The sequence below is a fragment of the Oryzias latipes genome, chromosome 3, assembly GCF_053564925.1.
Source record: "Oryzias latipes strain Hd-rR chromosome 3, Olatipes_Hd-rR_3.1".
NCBI classification, from domain to species: domain Eukaryota; kingdom Metazoa; phylum Chordata; class Actinopteri; order Beloniformes; family Adrianichthyidae; genus Oryzias; species Oryzias latipes.
In genome coordinates this window covers 26,934,807-26,954,665 of record NC_136239.1, presented here as the reverse complement: position 1 = coordinate 26,954,665, position 19,859 = coordinate 26,934,807, and the positions used below count along the sequence as shown (strand labels likewise).

The window sequence follows — 19,859 nt, the reverse complement described above, 5'->3', positions numbered from 1 at the left end:
TATATTTCAGCTTTGACTATAGAACATATAGAGACATCTGCACATCATTTGGAGGTCTTTTGTTATTTTAGACAGATAGGTATTTGTAATGTTTGTTAAGCAACAGTAATTCCACAGAAAATGTACATAAACTTGAAACAAGGGGGGACTGAGAGTTCCATCTTCAATAAAGGAAAATAAAAGTTTAAATATAAGATATTGTTATTGTTTTTCAGGCAACACCTATTTGAACATTTTGGTATTGAAAAATCAAAAATTGTGCATCCGCATTTTTTCTACAAATTTGTTATAGCCTCTCGTTGGCATAACAAATGTAAATAAAGCGGGTGTTATTTGTTTAGTTCATTGATTTGACTTGGAATCACCTGAATTTGCACAATTCCCCAAAATTCTACTTAAATATTTTTTTTCCATCAGTTACATTGTTTTTTTCTTGTTATTTGACAGTCAGCTTTTTATTTCTACTCGAGTAATGCCTTTTTGATGTACAGTAATGCTACTCTCACCCAAGTTTGGACTGGGGTCATGTCTGTGAAGGGATTGAGCTCCTACACTAAATTATCCAAAATATTGTTTCATCTTAACATTATCTTAGAAAAGTTTATTTTCATCTGCAATTAAGTTTATAGTACTAAACTTTTCTTATTTTTTAGATTCTTATAATGTTTTGATGCTTTCTTCACTGCAAAGTATGCTAACAAGCGGTTAGCCGTACAACTTTGTATCAGCTTTTTTTCTTATTAGTGTAACTTTTTTCGTGAAATAGCTTAATAGACGTGACAAAGTTAGCTTATATTTTCATACGAAAAATAGCCTTTCATGCAACATTAAATGCTCCAGACAGAAACTATGGGTCTTTGAAAAATTAGTCTTAATTAAACTCCTGATTTACTGAACATAAGGAAATCTTTATCCAGTTAACACGTCTCTAAACTACACACAGAATCCAAATGCAGCAGAGATGGAGTTAAGCTGACTTGTTGTTGCTTCTGGCTGTTGCAGTAAAACTCTCAGATGTAACTGAGAAAGCAGCTCTGCCACCCAGTCTGTCCCCTCTGCCTGCTCATGTGGAACATATGGATATATGTGTGCCAGTTAGCAAGACAAGTCAAGCGGGACCAATGCGATAAAGCTCATTAGGAACAAGGGACAAGCATGTAGACTGTCCTATACGGTTATAACATGGAGACCTTCTTTAAAAAATTTCTACGACTAGAAGCCAAAAGTGCAAAAAAAAATCATTTTTCTTCTTAAATTGTAATGTTCCATGCTTGCAGGAGTTACCCTTATTGCTTCTAATTTTGCAGCCTTTGAAACAGAGGCGTGACTCTAAAATCTTACTACAATTGGAAACCAAATTCTGGCATTGCTTTACATTTATCTCAAAATGCAAATGTATTCCTATTTTACCGTCCACAGATGAGGTGTTGTCCATAGTGACATTGGCTATTTTTGGTCTCGTTAGATAATATTATGGGTGCTCTGTTGCCTCACTTAAGGATGTGGGGTCAGCCTTTTGTCATTCATTTGAATAATTGGGAGCCTTAAAATACTAAGTCCCTGACTGCACTTCCCCCAGAGAGCATATGAGCTTTGTCATGTGTCGTGGTGCATCTATGTGTCATGGACAATGTGTGAGTGAAGGTGGATGAGTATTAGTGGCCCACAGAGATGTAAATGAACCAAATTTGTCTTTGCCTGAAGAGGGTGGGGGCACACAAACTTGCTGCCCAATGGCTATGTTTAGCAGTCTTTCCCCTCGTGTTTATGCAGGGGACCTAATCATTCACACTGGGGGAGTGTGTGCACTGTAATGCCTTCAGACGGCTTTCATATGAGTGTCTGCGTCGATCAGCCCATCTTCTCTGATAATAATGAGCCCTCCAGCTGAGGACCGACCACGGACAGTTGGAGAGTAAGCTCATAAAGTGTGGAGCGAAACAAGCAACCAGAAGGAATTTCATTTAATCTCATCCACCAACAAGCTCCTTCATATTCTGTCCTTCTGTTTCCTCATCAGTAATTAACAACAGCAAAACCCATTTCACTGCAGCGATTAAACAGTCAGAGCAAAAACACATAATAGTCCACTCAATTTGCAGCCCTTCTTAGCGTCCCTGTCTTTTCTGTTAGGCCTATGGTGCCCTAATTTTGGAATGTGATTTTATGAAATTGTCTTTTTTTAATCTTTTCTATTTATTTTCTGTTATTTTAGAGTGCAGAAGATTTCGTCCATATAAGTAAAAAAGTCTTTGTTATCTGTTGCTGAGCTTTTTGGATGATGTCAGTAACCTGACTAACGTGACTGATGAAGGGTAGGCCAAGCTTTGTGCTTTTGGTTGAAGGACAGATAACTACTTTATCACTGAAACAGCAATAATGAGCACAAATTGATCCCTTCAAAAGAGTTTTTATTCCCTATTAAGATTTTATTTTACTTTTCTGTTTTTATTTTCCTAATTTTTTCTATTTAGGGAAAATGACAAAAGAAAAAACATAGATCATTACATTAAAACAATCTGAAGTCTGTATCTTAATGTTTATAGCCATGGCTAATTTGGAACATACGTCCCTGGAGGAGCTTTTTTAGAATGACAAAATGTAGAAAACAGAAGCAGCGGCTTTCTGGGGATGCTGCAGTGCTACAAGTGCAAAGTAGTTATTTTCATCCGATTCTTGTCATTTTTTTCATGCAAATTTTAAAATAGAAGTTTTGATGGGAGATGGTGTCACATTCTTTCTATTATTCATCCGTCTACAATGACCGATAAGAAATGAAGGAGTTGAAGGAGTATCAATTCTTATGATGTTATAAACTGCAAAACACTCAATCACTTGAAAAAAGTACAGGTAGATTGATAAATGCTTGTGAAAAGGTCAAAAGAATTCTGCAGAAAGGCATAAAATGAAAAAATGGACTGTGACATTGTTGAACATTTGAAAGTTGAATGTAATTGGCAGCAGAATGTTTCATAAAGTGTGTGGACTTGCTTGCATTCTTTCAAAAGAGGTTGCTGGAAATAATGAAAAAGTTGGTTCCTCCACTCACACAACAGGATGATACTCCTCCTAGTGGTGGTGAAGGAGAAATATATACTCACCTTTATGTCCTTTTAAGATGTGCACTTTATGCTCATCTATCATCATGACTTTTTATGCACCATCAACACAATGTAGATAAGAAATTGTCCATTAATGACTACACAATTAGAGAGTGGCCTATAAAGAGCTGTAGATTTGAATTTAAGAACCAAGAACTTAGTGGGTTTGTAACTAATTGCGAATGCCTTTAGAGAAATGGGAGCCCTTTGAACTGAGGTCATGAGATGACTCAAAATCTGTTTCAAACAGCTTTAGTCTCCTATTCATTCTGACAGGCCGCTGCATATTTTAGGTGATTTAAACCGCCATAAACTTTTCCTCTTTTAATTAAAAGATGGGCAGAGTTAGCCATAGTTGTCTTACAGTCCACAACACCGCAGTGGAGATGGTGCTGTCCCAGTGAGACCCGATGTCTTTGGACAAAACAGCTCTTTCGCTCCATTTATTGCTGCATATCTCCCTCTTTCTCAGCGTCCCTCTCACCCATGTTTTCCAGCATCTGGATACCTCTGGGAAGGAGGCGAGGAGTTGGGAGAGGAAGCTTTTCCCATCCCACCAACCCCCGGGGAACTTGGGTTGGTTTATGATCTTGTACCTCACATGATCGAAAACATCTAATCCTGTTAGGAATTAATATCATTCCATGAAACAATGGAGACAGAAGAAAAAAACAAAGGGAAGAGAAAAAATAAAATGTCTGAGGAGGGGGGGGGGGTTGTGTTTGCCAGCCCACATGCGCCTTTTAGGTTAAGACTATGCGTGCATGTGCGTGCCTGTATTTCTGCGTCTGTGTACCCTCATGGGAACTCTGCGTCTGATGCCTTTATATCTGACAGCCTCCTCTCAAGGTGTTTTCCCCTCTCGGTTTTTCGGAATCTGCTCCGTCTCCTCTCCCCGAGTGAAAAAATGTACCCCTTCCAGTCTCCATCTGAGCTCCAGGCCCCCAAGGCTTCTGCATTCCCAAAGCCCCCGCACACTGGAGCCCCGCAGGCCTCCTGCTGCACCACAGGGAATACCCCCAAGAACCCCAAGGCCCCTCAGACTGCAAAGCAGCAACTCTGCACAAGAGGGCTAGCCTGAGGGGAGGATGAATACTGTTGGGGAATTGAACTACAAGCATGCTTCACTTAACAGTCAAACAGCCCCTGACAGCGCCTCCTGTTGGCACAGCATTGTTTTTGCATGTGGGGCCCCTAGTTTTTCTGTGATGTTTGCTCCCTGGGGCCTTGACCTTGTTAACAATCCCTTGGGGCTCATAGAGGTCGGCGTGTGTGTGTGCTACATGGGCAGTGACCTTTCAGCTCCCAGAGGTTGAAAAATCCCCCCCCCCCCCCAAAGAATCAGAACAGGAGATGGATGTAAATTTAGCCAGGACTATGATGGAATGATAAAAACATGCAGAAAAGCGAAGAATAATTTATAATGGAACAAAACGAATAATTTCAAATGTTAAAAAAAAGCACTTTTGGTTTTTATTCATCTTTCTTAAGAAAAAGAAAAATTGCACTTGTATTCAGTGAGAAATGTTGTTTTGCTTTTTGGAAGTGGAAGCTTGTGGGCCTGCTGTCCTACAGATGTCCTGGGCTGTGGATTACCAGGTGTGTGTCACCTGAGATTACCCATGCTGACACCCCTTAAAGGCAAACAGCCAGTAGTACAGCTGAGAGGGCATCTGGTGGCGTGTGTGCATGCAACTACTGCATGTGTGTTTGTGCTTTCAGATGGGAGGTACGGTAATATTGATGGGATGGATGCCGTTATTTTAATAAAAATATTTGTTCTTGGAAAAAAAAACTTGCTGCAAGTCAGGTAGGTGAAAACAAGGTTGAGGTCAGTGTCTCTTTGAATGTGTGTGATGGAGATGGTAGTAATGACTAAGGGTGTTTAAAGTATCAGCTCCTCATGCCCCTCACAGCCTTTTTGCAATTTTGGTTAAGCGTGAACTGGAGTGTATAAAATGTTCAACTGTGTTGTCCCTCTGATCTTCCTTTGCTACCCAACACCCTGCAGAGAGAGAACAAAAAGAAGTACTTCCTAATCAAAGTGCATTAGATTAAGAACCAAGGAAAAAATGAAGATCACAGAGATAGCAGCTCACAGCCATTACATGAATTGGAGAACAACTTGAATCACTGGTTTAAATGAGCCGCCTGTGACCCTGAAACAGGAGAAAGGCATTTTAATCTTTGTGAGCTCGGTGAGTGTAAAGTTCTGCAGTGCAAATTAGAGAAGTAATGCAGGTGTTGCACAAATGACTACATATTGTACTGCGATTGAGCTTCTGATGGCTGTTCAGCTGTAGCCAAAACATTTTTGAGAGACCCTCAAAACATTTTTGTGAGTCTTTAAAAGAAGTTACTTAAAGCAATTCTATTTTAGACCAACAGACTTCATGTATTTTATCAAACTTCTGTGATAACCCTTGACAAAAAGTAGCCCACTATTTATATATTTATTAACTTTAAAATATTACAAGTATGTTTAAGGCGGTAAACTTTGGATGTACTACTTTTTGCTAAGGGAATGTTTACAGTGTAATTGCCTGAGTACAGATAATTCTTTCCTTGTATTGGTCATTTATGTGCAGAATTTGAGACATCACTTCTGAAAGAAAGTCTTTTCATTAGATAACTAAAACAGGTCAGAGGATTTTGAAGTTCATCAGTCATTTGGTAATTTTTTTAGTTGAAGGAAGACGGGCAGATTATGCACATTTGTGAGAAGCCAGAGTAACTGAACAGAGTAACCTTTGTCCCGCGCACAAGAAGTGTTTTCTTGTGTTGATTTCATGATGAGTTTTTTGTTTTTAACTCTGCCATTCCACAATTTTAATGTTTTCTTTGAATCACTGCGATAAAGAGTCACCGTTTTAAGAAATTACTTACTTTTGTTGAGATTCAGTTAAAAAACTATGAAATGTACTAAGAATTACCTTTAATGATTCAGAAATGCTTATTCCAGTACGGCTGCTCTTACTTTACTGAAACAGACTAAAAATGTTATCCAACTTTTGCTAAACTTTATGTTCACTCCATACAAAAAAATATGTCGTGTGAGATTGCATTTGTCCAGAAATCGTTACAGTTCACAGTTTCCCAGCAACATTATTACTCCAGCCCACACAGATTCATATTTTATTAACATACCTGCAGCAGCTGAATCATTTCAGTCTTTGATAGGCTTGTGCACTCGCTGACACACAACTCCTTCCACATCATTCATATTTGATGGACTCAGACGTAGTCTGAACATGGCCCCCCCTGTTTCTCACATTCATTTAAAGTTCATTATCATTCACACTGTGGATACTTTCACTAAGAGCAGAAGTAAAGTGGGTATTCTAAAGGCTGAGGTGACAAAGTAAAAGTAGAGCACAAGTTACTGTCGAATCTACAGCGCTCAAGTTCCATGAGCGAGACTTAACAGACCGAGACTGCCACCATGTGGCTAAACGGTTTTTCCTTTACAATGGGAAATTCTTCTGTGAGGTATCGTTTGAGTCGGTAGACTACAGCCTCCAGACTCCGAGGTACGTTTCCTTTTTCATGAAAATTTATTGAAGCAGCAGATGTTCCTCTATTTGAAGATGTGTCTGAGATAAGCAGAGGGGATATCTCCCCCCTCTGAGATGCACAGAGAGGTGCTGTTTCACAGTTTTTCACTCCTACAGCAGGCCGTCTGACTTAATTAAAACAAACTTTAACTCTCCACACAAATTTAAATGAAGACTTTATGAACCAACAAGAACATAAAATACCCAAAAAATGATCAGAACAGTCAAAATGCCACTCATATACAAAGCAGTTTGGTAAGTTTCATGTCATGACATTTCCCAAACCAAATATTCCTTTCTTAAAGGTAAAAGAGCATACATGTTTTTTTTTTATTTCCTGAATCCAGTTTGCTATGTCCAGCAGATTTTCAAGATGAAACCGTTGTTGCAATAAAAAAAGGATAAAATATTGACAAAAGTGTGTATTAACATTTTTTTCATCTTGCATTGAAAAGACAAGAAGGCTAGATAAAAAAGATGTCTCACTGGCTCAGCATTATTGGGTTGCCCAACCTTCCTACAGATAAGGCATCTTGATGGTTTCCGGTCAGTCTGTTGTCTTGACGTGGTGTCTCTGGCATCATCTGTCCTCAGTACTATGAACAGGCTGCAGAAACACTGACCAGAATCCAAAGTTTGTCCTCCACTGGCTGGCACAGCACGCTGTCACCGTCCTTCTCCTCTTTCTTTAAATGGCAGGTTGCAGCTTGCTCAGGTTCCTCTGGTGCATGCTGTGGTGGCGCACCAGCTCGTCAGAGCGGGCAAACTTCTTCTGACAGTTGGACCAGCGGCAGGTAAAAGGCTTCTCACCTGACAAAAAAGCGACAATTGAGGGAAGAGAGAAGAGCAAAAGGGTTGCTTTAGCATAAGCGGTAAGTACATCCAGGTTTGTGAATAAAAACTTTGAAGGAAGAAGAAAAAAAGGTATACGCACTTGTTTTACCTGTATGAGTCCGAGTGTGAGTCTTAAGGTGATCTGACCGTGAGAACTTTCTTTGACACGTCTGACACTGAAAAGGCTTCACTCCTGCATGGAGATGACAGTTGTTGTCACAGACAGGAAATGAGAATAGGGAGGGGAAAATGTCAAAGAAGACTTCAGTATGTAAAGAAAAAAAAACACAGTTAAGAGTGTCTTCATAAAATACCTTCATTTGTTGCAATATGTCAAGAGTACTTATTTCCTAGAAACTAAAACATTTCCCTCTATGGAATGTGGTGCAGTGAAAATGTACACTCTAAATCTTTTGCATTTGCATTAAGAGAATACCAACATTTTAGGCAAAAATAAATTAAACTCCCACCTTTTCAGTTTACTATTTGAATTTTAAGGATCCCAAGGTATTATTGCATCATACGTTTTTCTGTTTAGCAGAAGTGACCATGTTTAAGTGTTTCTGATCACATCTGCTGATATGATCAGAAAACTCTCAAATGGGAGATTGTGTTTTTTTCAGCATACAGACTCAAATTAACACTTGCAAATGACAGAAATGGTTTTATTAAAATGTGGTTAATATCTGCCCAAAATTTGGTACTGACTGTTGCCTTTGACCTGTTGTGAGTTTAGCTTCCTTACTCAGTCGCGTTACTCACATGTTCACCCGACGTGACCCTGAGGTCACATCTGGTTCACATTACATTTTCAGCACCCAAACTGCGACAAGAGTTGTCAAAAGTAACTTGGTTTGGGCCCAAAAGAGATAAAGTTGGGTTAACTTTACCAATGAATCAGACTGAAAGACCAAGTGTGGAGGAAATATGATCACAGAGAGAAAAGCAAACTTGAAACATGGTTTACAGAAAAAGCAGTCATAAAAAATTAAAACATGTTGATCAAGTTAAAAGCTCAGCAGGTAACTAAAGCAGATTTCACAATATACAAACATTTTTTTATGTTTTAACTCAAAATCCAACTTTTAGAACAAACAGTCCCCTGAATAAATGTTATAAAAGCCACATTTTCTGTTAATAACAGCATAAACAATCCCAGAGGTTGTGAAATTCCCTCTTCTCATATCAGTTTTTCATTGGTCTAGTTTTTTCTCTCATCAGGCAGAGAATTGGTTGAAAGGAGACCAATAAGTGACTTGATGGTTTAATTAATTCTCGATTAGTTGCTTAGCAAAAAAACTTTTTTTTTAATGAAACTATGTTATATCTTAATCTTCGGCACAAAGATTTAGAACTGAACTGTGTGACATTTGACAAATCATGGCGATAATATTCAAGCAAATGCAACTTTTACACTCAACATTAATAGCCAAATTTTCCCAAAAGAATTGGATCTTTTACAATGAATGGAAGTAACTGGGAATGTTTCAAGTCAAATACCATGTTATTCTTATGTAAAGATGTGGATTCTTGCACACTTATTAGAAAAAAGTGAGAACATTTTAAATATTCTGTTATAAAATCCACATTGTTTCCAGGACAGTGTTTGAGGTCCAGCAATGATTTGTAAACTTCAACAAACTTAGTATCTTCCTAGTCTGATTGTGGGAGTAACAACAGAGCATGAAAGGAATCTTGGACTCAGTAAAGGAGGGGGTTAAAGGGTTTTCAGATATGGAACAGCACCAAAACACAATACACACAAACATTGGGGGGGTCACAAACATTGGTGGAAGCTCAACAGACATATATAGTGAGGGTACCTGTGTGTCTGCGCTGGTGTCTCTTTAACTGGTCTGAACGCGAGAATCTGCGACCACATTCTGTGACATCACACTGATATGGCTTTTCTCCTGGAAAATGTCCATCGTCATCAAAGTCGAAAAAGCCGTATGTAAGTAACAACCAATAGAGAGAAAAAAACAAGCGGGCAATCATTCTTGTTCCTCTTACCTGTGTGTTTCCGTCCGTGCATCTGCAGATGTGAGAGCTTAAAGTATCTCTTGCTGCAGCCTGGATAGACACACACAAAAGGCCGCCTCTCACTGGCTTCTGAGGACTTTGCAACTGGAGGAGTCACACCAGGAACCCTTCTTATATCCTTTCATAAATCAAAGAGCTTGCATAAGTTTTTTTTTTAATTATTCATTTCATGTTATTCATTATTGTTTTGAGTGTGTGTACTTGTGCTGCTTTAGCTAGCTGACCTGAAGCCCCCTGAACACACCATGTGTGTGAATGTGGTACTGGGCACTGACGAGCATGGGGTCGCTGTCAAAACTAGCTGCTTGGCCACTGAAGAGCAAAAACATTAAATACATTTTAGATTAAAATAAATAAATTAATTAACCTTTGTCTAAAAAGTGAAAGGCTTTTGTGACATCTAACAAATCCGGCTTTCTTTTTGATTAAACAAATATTTTTTAGTTCAGAGGATCGGAGGTTGTCAAAATGTGTTACTCCTATGCATCCAGACAAAACAAATGGAAAGAGTTACAGTTTAAGAAACACATAAGAGGTTTCCCTGACATCGCAAGTTTAACAAAATACCCTTTTATGGGATGACATGAAGGTACAAGCTGCTCTTCAGGCAGCAACGCTGTTCAAATCCTTCTTATTTTAGTGACATCTTTAAATCTAAACTGAATAAAAATATATTATTTCTTCAAAAACAGAAGCAAAATTGGGCTCACGTCTTTGTGGGGGATGCCAGGGTATTCATCTGATTCCATGTGACACATTCCAGCTGAGATGCCATTTGGTACAAATTATCACTGAGTAAAACATAAAGAAAAGATGGTTTTTGCATCGGAACTTACCTTTCAACATAGCATGAAAATATACTCATGTGCAAAGAGCCAGTGAACATGACTATAACATCATCATTTGGGGGGAATTGTGTTTTTATAGTACGCGTTTTAAAAAAACTTAAAGTCAAAAAGTCTTTGCACTCTTCCCTCTCATAAGAGAGATGTTTCTGCACCCATCTTTTCAATGCACTTTTCCCTGGTCACATAATAACCTCCTTGCACATCCACAGTAAACACATGAACAGATCAGATCAGTCTCCTAGGGATGAGGTTTTTGCGCTCTATGGTGGTGTTGTATGCCTCCGTGCCTAGCACACCCTGAACCGGTGCATGACATCACCCGGCCCACGGTATCACTAAAAGCGGGAAACAGCTTCAGGGGAATTCTGCACAGCATTCCTTAAGAAGTCCTTGAGAGAAGGATTGCGATGGCTCACTAATCAGCTCTGAGCAATGTTAAACTCCAAAAGGGTTCACTGATGTCTGACGTGTGTGAGTGTGCACCCGCGTGTGCACAAGCTTGTGTTTATTTGAGGGTTTCCAGTTCATGCCATAAGCTCTAACAGCAGCACAGTTCTCCCTTTGCTTATCAACTTCTGTCCCAGTATTTGGGTTGCACATGTTCCTTTTCTCAAACAACATCTTGCATCGGCATTTGAGGAATTTCATCCTAATTTACTGTTTTAGATGTTTGAAACAAAAACAAAACCCCGCCAAAAAATTGAGAAGACTTATTTAGGTTCAAATAGTCAGATTTCCAGCTACCACTCCTTTGAAACAATTCTAACTTTCACTGAGTATTATTTTTTTTACTTTTCTCCTCATTTTTCCTCAGCAGTAGATCACTCTGTGTTTGTGTTGGCCTGCTGAGCACCAGTGGGCAGCACTTAACCTCAGAACAAATGAGGATTCAGGATCCAGACAGAGCACAGGCAACCACAGATCCCAGTGTGGGGATCAGCAAGAGTTCACACTTCTAAAAATATTACAAAGAGCTAAAAAAATAGTATTCATAGAAAGGCTGATGAGAAAAGAGTTTGAAAACCTTAAAAGCCTGGTTGTGCTGCAGGAAGATTCAAGGTTGCATGAGTCAAACAGAAATTAAACAAACAGGTTGAAATGGATTTACCTGCTGTAGTTCCTCAGCAGCAGAGTTTGGCTGTTGGGAGTGGATTCTGAAGGATTGTGACAACCGAACATGGGGTTTAGTGTTGGATACTGTTGGTCTAAAAAAACAGAAGATTAAAAAGTGAAGAGTCTTGAATTTTTTGCAACCACATCTCATAGATGTACAAAATATTTCTCTTGTGAATGAAAACACACACAAAAAACTCAAAAAGAAAGAAACTGTCAGAATGTAAGTCAATCAGGTGACATATTTACTTACTTACTTACTAAAAGGTAGCAAATAAAAGTTTTTTCACATAAGAATATATTAGGACTCTGAAATGAAAATGAATTATAGTTCATTTTGATGGCAAACCTTTAAGCAGGTCAATAGGAAATAGTGGTGCACTTCAAATTCAAATGGTATACAGTCCCTAAGAGAGTTTTTGGAGATTCCAACAGAAACACATAGAGTATTTTTTTTATCTTTGAGCTGTAATTTTCAAAGACATAAAGGGATGCAAGTGTCTATGTATCCTTGCATGTGGGTGCCGACAGAAATGGAGAGACACAAAGAAAAGATATTAGCAACACTGTTGTCATATGAAAATTGATGGCTTTCTTATATAACCTTGCTGAGACACGACAGTTTTCCAGTCTGCTAAACAATTTAGAGAAGAGACGTCAGAGCGCAGACAGTTACCTATGTTGTTTGTTGGTGACAGCGTGTCCTCATGCTTGAAGGACAGGCTGGAGAGCTGGGGGTTGTGGTGGGATGCTGAGTGACTATAACCAGGGTTGCTGTCCAAAGCCAGTGGGCCGTAACCTGAAAGACATTCAAAACATATTAATATTATTTGGCACAAAAAAAATCTCTAAACATCAAAAGCAGGACACACAAGACACTGAAAGGCAGCAACTAGCTCCTTCATATCACATCATAATCTTACAAATGAATGCAACACTGAACAGTCTTCAGTCTATGGTCAGTTATCTCTGTTCTGTTAGTAGTTGCTCCAAGTTCCTGGCAGGGCCACCACAGAGAGACATTCATCACACAGCAAAATCAATTTTCTTTGTAACGTTCATTTTTCCCTCATTTATCTTTGGCCTGTGGTTGCAGCACTTGTGGCAGGTGGAAAAAAGAGATTTGGCATACTTTCTCCTGTCAGACATAGAATGACTTATAAGATAGGTAAAATATAGAGAGACTAAAATTAACCTAAATAGGAAACACAATATTTTAGTTGAAGAAAAAAGTGTCGAGGTGCCACGTTTTTTTCTTTAATCACCTGGACAGCTGAACTCCGCCTATTAAAGTCAAATCTCTCTAACACACAACCAAAAAAAAAAAGCCTTTTAGCTTCAATTATAAGTTCATAAAATAATCATTTTGTGTCATTGTGAGATGAGCACCGCAGGGATGTTGTAAAGTTTCCTAGAAAAATGACGTATGATCTCCTGAATCCCCATAGAACGCCGAAAGCAAGATTTTCCATTTGGGCCTGTTGGCAAAAACCATAGACTTTTCTGTGGAAAAACGGCTTTGTACACACAGATGATGGCATCCAAAGATAGTCTCAGACTTAAAGCTCTTTAACCAACAGAAGATTCCTAAATGTAAATTATCACACATTAAAAGCTGTTATTTTCTGTTAGTGTTTATAACTTCAAATTACTTTTTTAAAACTAACTTTATGCTTTGGAAGTTTTATAAGAAAAAAAGGATTTTGTTGTTTTAACATCAATGACTTTGGGTCATTTTGGAGCAACAAATCAATACTGCAGTTTTAACATCATAAATTGTATTTTATGAGTAGATCAAAAAAGTGTCTTTGATACTTGTTGAGATCAGAAAGACGTAGAACATTATGAAGCTGCATTTTCAAATTACTCTGTGTTTCACTCTAGCACAGTTTAATGTTAGGAAACACAAAGGGGGGGGGCTTACCCTGGTTCCTGGGGAGAGGGGAGCTGTCCATACAGCTGGGCAGGTACGCTGCATTGGGAAACATCCTTGGTTGGCTCACGGGTTCTCCAAATGCACCGACTCGACATGGACCAGAGCCTGTTAACTGACCTGAGAAGTGCACAGTGAAGGCTCCCAGTCCACAGTGAGGGTCCTCCATTGGGTCAGCGGTTCCCCAGCCAGGCTCCTGCTTGATTAGGGAATGGTGGGAGTTTAAGGAGCTGTAGGGAGAACCAGGGTGGAGGTCCAGCAAATTGGTCCACTGACCACTACCAACAGACATCCCACAGCTGCCAACAGCTCCTGGTAAGGATGGCATGGGGGGTGCTGATGGTAGGAGGGTGAGATCGCAAACATCTGAACCCACCGACATGGCTCCACACGGTTCAGTCAACATTGTCAATTGCAGTTCAAGAGAGTCCAAACAAAATGTGTTGATAGTCCAGAGGAAGACACATTCAAAAAAAATCCTAAGAGGACTTGAAAAATGTCTGAGGAAACGTTAAGTCAGTTTTTCTTGAAAAAGAAATCTGAGACCTCACAGTAAAACACAGGAGCCATCATTTTTACCTAAGAGGATGGAGTAGTTTACCAACAAAAAATTTCCGCCAGAAACCTAGTTGGCAAATTTCAAGCTCCTCAGGTACGTTCAAGTGGATCTGAGCTGAAGTCTGAGATGTTATGAGTGTCTGGTTGCTCTGTCTCTATTATGCCTGGCTTTTCTTGAAGCTCACCAGTCTCCTGAAGACTGAAATACAGCATAACTCAGAGCAGGGGGAGGAGCAAGGCAGCCTCAGAAGAGGATGACTTCTTTGCTTTACCACAATCAGCATGAACAGCACATCCGAGCAGATCCTGACTCACACTATATACTTCAAGCTGAAGTGCTGCTTGAGTTGAGTGTCTGAGTGAGAGTGTGATTTAGTGTGTGAATGAGGGATCTGTTCCATTCTTCTTCTTTTTTTTAAATATATCTATTTTGACTAATAATTTGCTAATAAAATCCACAATAGAATTACATCAACTCAATGATCTTCTAAAGTTCCAAAAAGATTTCTTTTAAAACAAACACAAATGCTGGATTTCATTCAATTGTTTGAACTTAAATTAAAACATTTAAAGAGACACAAAGTGTATTTTTCCATTCTAGTTTGCTTCTCTACAAGGAGCTCAGATAAAGTGCACGACCTTGGAGCAAAGCCACATCACACAAAAGAATAATTATTTATTAGTGGAGAGGGGAAGTGGGGCGCATGTGTGTGTGTGTGTGAGTGTGTTTCTGTGGGAGTCAGTAAAACACAGGGGTTTTGACCCTAACTCAAACTTAACTCAAAGTGGAACTACACAGGAATGCAGCCACTTAGAAATGCCTTTAAAATCCAGACAGCTGCTGTGGATCTTTTAACATTGAATTTGTCAGACTTAATTCCTCCCTGTTGTACAAGCTTAAGGGAATCACAATGTGTTGTGGGTCTGTTTGTGTTGACTGAGTGTAAGAAGAAGTCGTAGCCTGCAATAAAGTAGCAGACTACAATGGTGTCACCTGTAACAAGGCATCTGTTACTTCATACTAACGAAAATTATACTTGAAAATGTTTATATGTGTTTAGAAATGTTGCATAGATTTGATTAGATTTGGGTTAATCAACATCCATACAGTTTTACATCATTGGTAGATCATACTAAAATTGTTTTGTTCACTATTTTTTTCACGCTATTTATTCTGAATTTCTTACTACTGATCTGTAGTTTTCAAAAGTGATTTAGTGGTAACACTAAAGCAGATGAGCATTTTCTGTCATTTCACGCACCAGTTTACTTTCAACTGAAAAGTAGATCTAAGAGTTTCTTAAAAATCACCCGGTTTTATCTTTATTATGATTGCATACAAAGAAAAATAGAGATATATATAGCAGCCAATACCTTTACATTGTAGTGGCTGTAAGATATTAAATGTACTAAGGTATACAATTTAAAAAACAACATTTTGGTATACTTTGCTACGTAAAGTGGGTTACCTGGGGTCAAAAAAGGTCAAACTTGACCTTAAATCTAAAGCAACCACTGCAAGTATTTTTTTTTTCTTTTGTGATTTTTTTCCACTTAATTTATATTTTAGATTATTATTAACATTATTATTTCCCCTTATCTATCATTATTTTTATTATTTTTATTTTTAGGAGCAGTCTTCAAGAAGCCAAGCTTCTGCCTGCTCCTATTCATGTTTGGATTATTGTTGTAATATACACATTAGCTATTATTGTTGTTACCATCTTTAAGTTTGCATCATATTGATTGTATTATAGATGTATTTGAAACAAATTTAATAAATAAAAAAGTAACTGTGTCGGGTGTAGATTTTGAACACTTGTGGAAACTTTAATTTTACTAAATTGAATACTTGAGTCGATTTTTTTTTTTTTTTTTTTTTTTTGGAAAATCATCTTTAAATATTAAAGATTTTGAGGTTTGTCAGATTGTTGAGATCTATAGAGCTATATTACTCTTAGTCCAATGAGTGAAGTGAAGAGAGCTGGCTGGACTCTATCATTGCTATAGGATTCCGGTCCACATGTTGACTGCAAAATTAGCTGAAAATGAAGTGGTTGGTGGGGGAGGGAGATCTAAAAAAAAAATGGAAAGACATTGGGGGTTTGGAGAGGCTACTAGCAAAGTGATGAAATCGGCTGGTAAACTGCTGAGGTGGCTGCAGCGATGATTGCAAAATTTTACTCTTGAATTTTTTTGATGCAGTATCCAGTAACACCAACAGAACAGCAGTGTTTAAAATGATTCATGGGATTTGTCTATATACACTAAGGAGACCTGCTAATCGGCCCAAGTGGTGCACTGCACTTGAACCCACATTTGGGCTAAATGTGAATGATGTGCTGTGTTAGTACACAAACCCATGAAGCTCCAGTTCATGTGATGAGATCCATTACAGCGGCCATAACCTTACAGATGCTCTGAAAAAGCTGCACATAGGTTTTCATGGACGCTTTCTGGCCTCAGAGACGATTAAGTACTCTTTCTTTCCTAGAAACAAACAAGTGCAAAGGTTAAGCCCCATCCCTGAGGAACACCCAGATATTCAGCAGCATGATCATGAAAACAGTTTCTAAAAACTCTTTAAAACAAATGAAGTCATATGCAAAAGGTTGTTCAACAGTTAAAAAGTTTTCTGCCAAAAGTCCGAGGGAGAGAACGGAAATGCAATGCCTCTGAGCCAAGGCAAATGCTGGCCGTGCCTTCCTCAGAGGAGTCTTTAGAGGGGATTCATCAAAGCTGACAGGGCCGGGAGAAAACAACCCCTTCAGGCCCTATGACAAATGGCAGTCCCCAAATACATCCATTCTTCAGATCAATCTCTGGTTAACTCAGGGTTTAAAACAACATCACTGTGCAGAAAAAGGGAAATGGTCAGTTCTGCCTTTGACCCTTAACAAGAAATACACAGGACTAAGCTTTCAGCAGGACAGTGACTAAGAGGAAATTTGAGAAGAGCTTGCTTCAGTTTAAAAGATTCACGAAAGACCACACAGAAATAGGACCTGGCAGGGTGCAAATGGAGTTAACAACTTTTTTCAGTTATGATCAGATTTGATTTTAAATAGACAAACCAGGAAAATATCAAACAGGAAAGCAGGTGTTTACAAAGTGACTCAGAACAATCTAAAACAATTAAAGAAACCAAATCACAAATCAGCCTAGAAAAACACTTGTAAGTTCAATACATGAACCTTGATGCCTAATTCCAGGTATGTGTTAGAAAGTTGGAAATATGACAATACTTTGATGTAAACCACAAGCATAGCTTTTTGCTATAATGCAGAAATTTATATGAATCGGTTAGTTCAAAAAGGGCCCAAGTCCAAGAGGTTTGTTTTTCCAGGAAATTATTTTAATTGCATAGCTTAAAGGGAGGCTACACCAAATAATTAATACTTTACCCAGATTTAGCACCAGTTCATAGCTTACAAATGCTATAATATGAAGCACCTCACTTTTATACTTTTCAGAGGATTAGCAAACTAAAGTCTCTGGATTTGGGACCTTCTTGAAATAACCAGTGCTGCCATCTTTGGGATAAAGCAAAACCCATGCAAGAGAGGCCCAAGTCCAGGAATTTTGCACTTAATGCATTTTAAACGTCAAGCATTGTCAATACATTACAACGGACTTGGGACTTTTTTGCACGTAATCAGATAGCTTTTCCCTAGAAGACCATAGAACATATAATATCTCTATTTTGAAAAAATTGTGGAGTTGGGCCCTAGGTAAATACTGTATATGGCTTTTTTACTGTTATACTCTAAAATTGTGTTTAACCTTAAAATGTAAAAGGGGCAGATAAGTAAGTTTTCTCCATCCAATTCCATTTCATTTCCCCTGGATTAGAACTGCAAGATCTTTTGTTTTTGTTGATTTGTGGAAATGAAAAGAAATTAAGGAATTGAAATTGAAACTTTACTCATTATTTCAATCACACTAACAGCACGATGATAAATCCCAGGTTGCATTGTAGTATTCCATATTCCTTTTGTGCTTCCCAGCTGCCCCTTAGAAAGTGGTGGGTTTAGAAAAAATAAATTGGGCACAACTAAACTCAGGAAGATGGCAGAATACCTAATAACCCATTAAATGTATGATTTGCTCTTAATACTAAAAATCAACATCAAAGTCAGCTTGAAACGCTTCTGCTTGTTTATAAAGAAAGCGTTAGTTGCCCATTTTAAATCATCCTGTTTCAGCGTTTGGTTGCTCTTCAAAGTGCTGCATATCAGCCAGCAGATAAGCAGTGGAGAACACAGATCTGTGGGAGAGCGTTTTCATGGCTCATGTGTCAGGCTCAACACTCCAATAATTTCTCACACACACCCAGAGTCCTCTTCTTCCCAAATAACTCAGACTATGAGCAATAGCTAGATACTGACAACGTCAAATGTTCCTCAACCACAAAAACATCTAATTATTTTCTTTAACTATATATATATATATATATACACATACATAAAAATACTGTTTTTAAATGCTTTATTCTTTACATAGCATATAAAGAGTGTGTTGCATGTGTTGACAACCACCCAAAAATATTTATGGAAATTAAATGTATTATCCTGTGGAGGTCTGGATGTGGAATCGTACTCAAATTACTGGTAAAGCGTAAAAGCACACTACAGCCTGATCCTTGGATGTAATGTCTTTGAAACAAGTCAAAATGCTCAAAGTCCAAAACATGATGTCCCAGAAGAGTTCAATTTGATGCAGGTCTGTGGAATGGGCGGGTCACTTTTGTCTACTAGAGACTGCTGACAAACTCCAGCCATATAAGGTCTAGCATTGTCTTGCATTAGGAGGAACTCAGGGCCAATCCCACCAGCATACCCACAAGGGGTTTGAGAATCTCATTTTGGTACCCCATGGCAGTCCGGCTAGCTCTGGTGAGCACATGGAGAGCTGTGCGGCCCTCTAAAGGAATGCCACCCCAAACCATTACTGACCCACTGCCAAAATGGTCATGTTGGACGATGGTGCAGGCAGCACATCCCCAGACTGTCACGTCTGTCACATGCTCAATGTGAACCGATTCCAACTGTGAAGAGCATGACGCGCCAGCGGCGAATTTGCCAATCTTGGTGTTCTCCAGCAAATGCCAAACACTTTGCATGGTGTTGGGCTGTAAGCACAACTCCCACCTGTGGACATTGGGCCCTCATACCACACTCATGGAGTCTAACAGTTTGAGCAGACACGTGCACATGCTTGACCTGCTGGAGGTCCTTTTGCATGGCTCTGATTGTATTCTTCCTGTTTCTCCTTGTACAAAGGAGAAGGTAGTGGTTCTGATGCAAGGTTGTTGCTGTCATACAGCCTCCTCCACATTTCCTGATGTACTAACCTGTCTCCTGGTAGCACCTCCATGCTCTGGAGACTACGCTGACAGACACAGTGCCGTCCTGGATGAGTTGCACTACCTGGGTGACTGAGCCACTTGTGTGGGTTGTAGACCACGTCTCATGGTACGGCTGGAGTGACAACACTCTCGGCATTCAAGATTCACCAAAATATGAGCCAGAAAACATAAGGACGGAGAAGATGTCTGTGGTCACCTGTTATTTCCACCTGTTGTCAATTCCACTTGAACAAAAACAGGTGCAATTGATTGTCAGTATTGCTTCTTAATTGGTTGGAGATATATATATATATATATATATATATATATATATATATATATATATATATATATATATATATATATATATATATATATATATATATATATATATATATATATATATATATATATATATATATATATATATCCAGTTGTTTAATCTATTGAGTAACACAGGTTTGGACAACTGTCATGCAGTAGATATGCGTGTTTCATTTTCTTGAGTAATATTAGTCATTGCAATGT

At 38.7% G+C, this 19,859-nt stretch overlaps 1 protein-coding gene across 6 annotated transcripts; it reads right to left on the bottom strand.

Annotated features, from left to right (window-relative positions):
- Positions 1-6,814: 6,814 nt before the first annotated feature.
- On the bottom strand, positions 6,815-19,477 carry wt1b (WT1 transcription factor b). Of its 6 annotated transcripts, XM_078944080.1 has the most exons (11): positions 19,338-19,477; positions 16,345-16,474; positions 13,418-14,183; positions 12,170-12,292; positions 11,489-11,585; positions 10,243-10,323; positions 9,757-9,844; positions 9,503-9,650; positions 9,313-9,402; positions 7,590-7,682; positions 6,815-7,465 (listed from the first exon to the last, which is right to left on the bottom strand). In XM_078944080.1, exons 3-11 carry the CDS (start codon positions 13,830-13,832, stop codon positions 7,344-7,346), a joined length of 1,257 nt encoding a protein of 418 aa, XP_078800206.1. In that variant the 5' UTR covers positions 13,833-14,183; positions 16,345-16,474; positions 19,338-19,477; the 3' UTR covers positions 6,815-7,343. The 6 variants fall into 6 exon arrangements, with proteins under 6 accessions (XP_078800206.1, XP_078800207.1, XP_011489384.1 ...); XM_078944081.1 differs by lacking the exon at positions 19,338-19,477 and having other exon boundaries at positions 11,489-11,534; positions 16,345-16,472; XM_011491082.4 differs by lacking the exon at positions 19,338-19,477 and having other exon boundaries at positions 7,599-7,682; positions 16,345-16,467.
- Between the last annotated feature and the right edge of the window lie 382 nt (positions 19,478-19,859).

Coding starts and splice junctions, on each gene's coding strand:
- wt1b (XM_078944080.1), bottom strand. CDS start 13,832: ATGTTGACTGAACCGTGTGGAGCCATGTCGGTGGGTTCAGATGTTTGC. Junction 9,845..10,242: donor CTGGCATCCCCCACAAAGAC/GTGAGCCCAATT, acceptor TTTGCTCTTCAG/TGGCCAAGCAGCTAGTTTTG. Junction 9,651..9,756: donor GTGTGTTCAGGGGGCTTCAG/GTCAGCTAGCTA, acceptor GATTTATGAAAG/GATATAAGAAGGGTTCCTGG.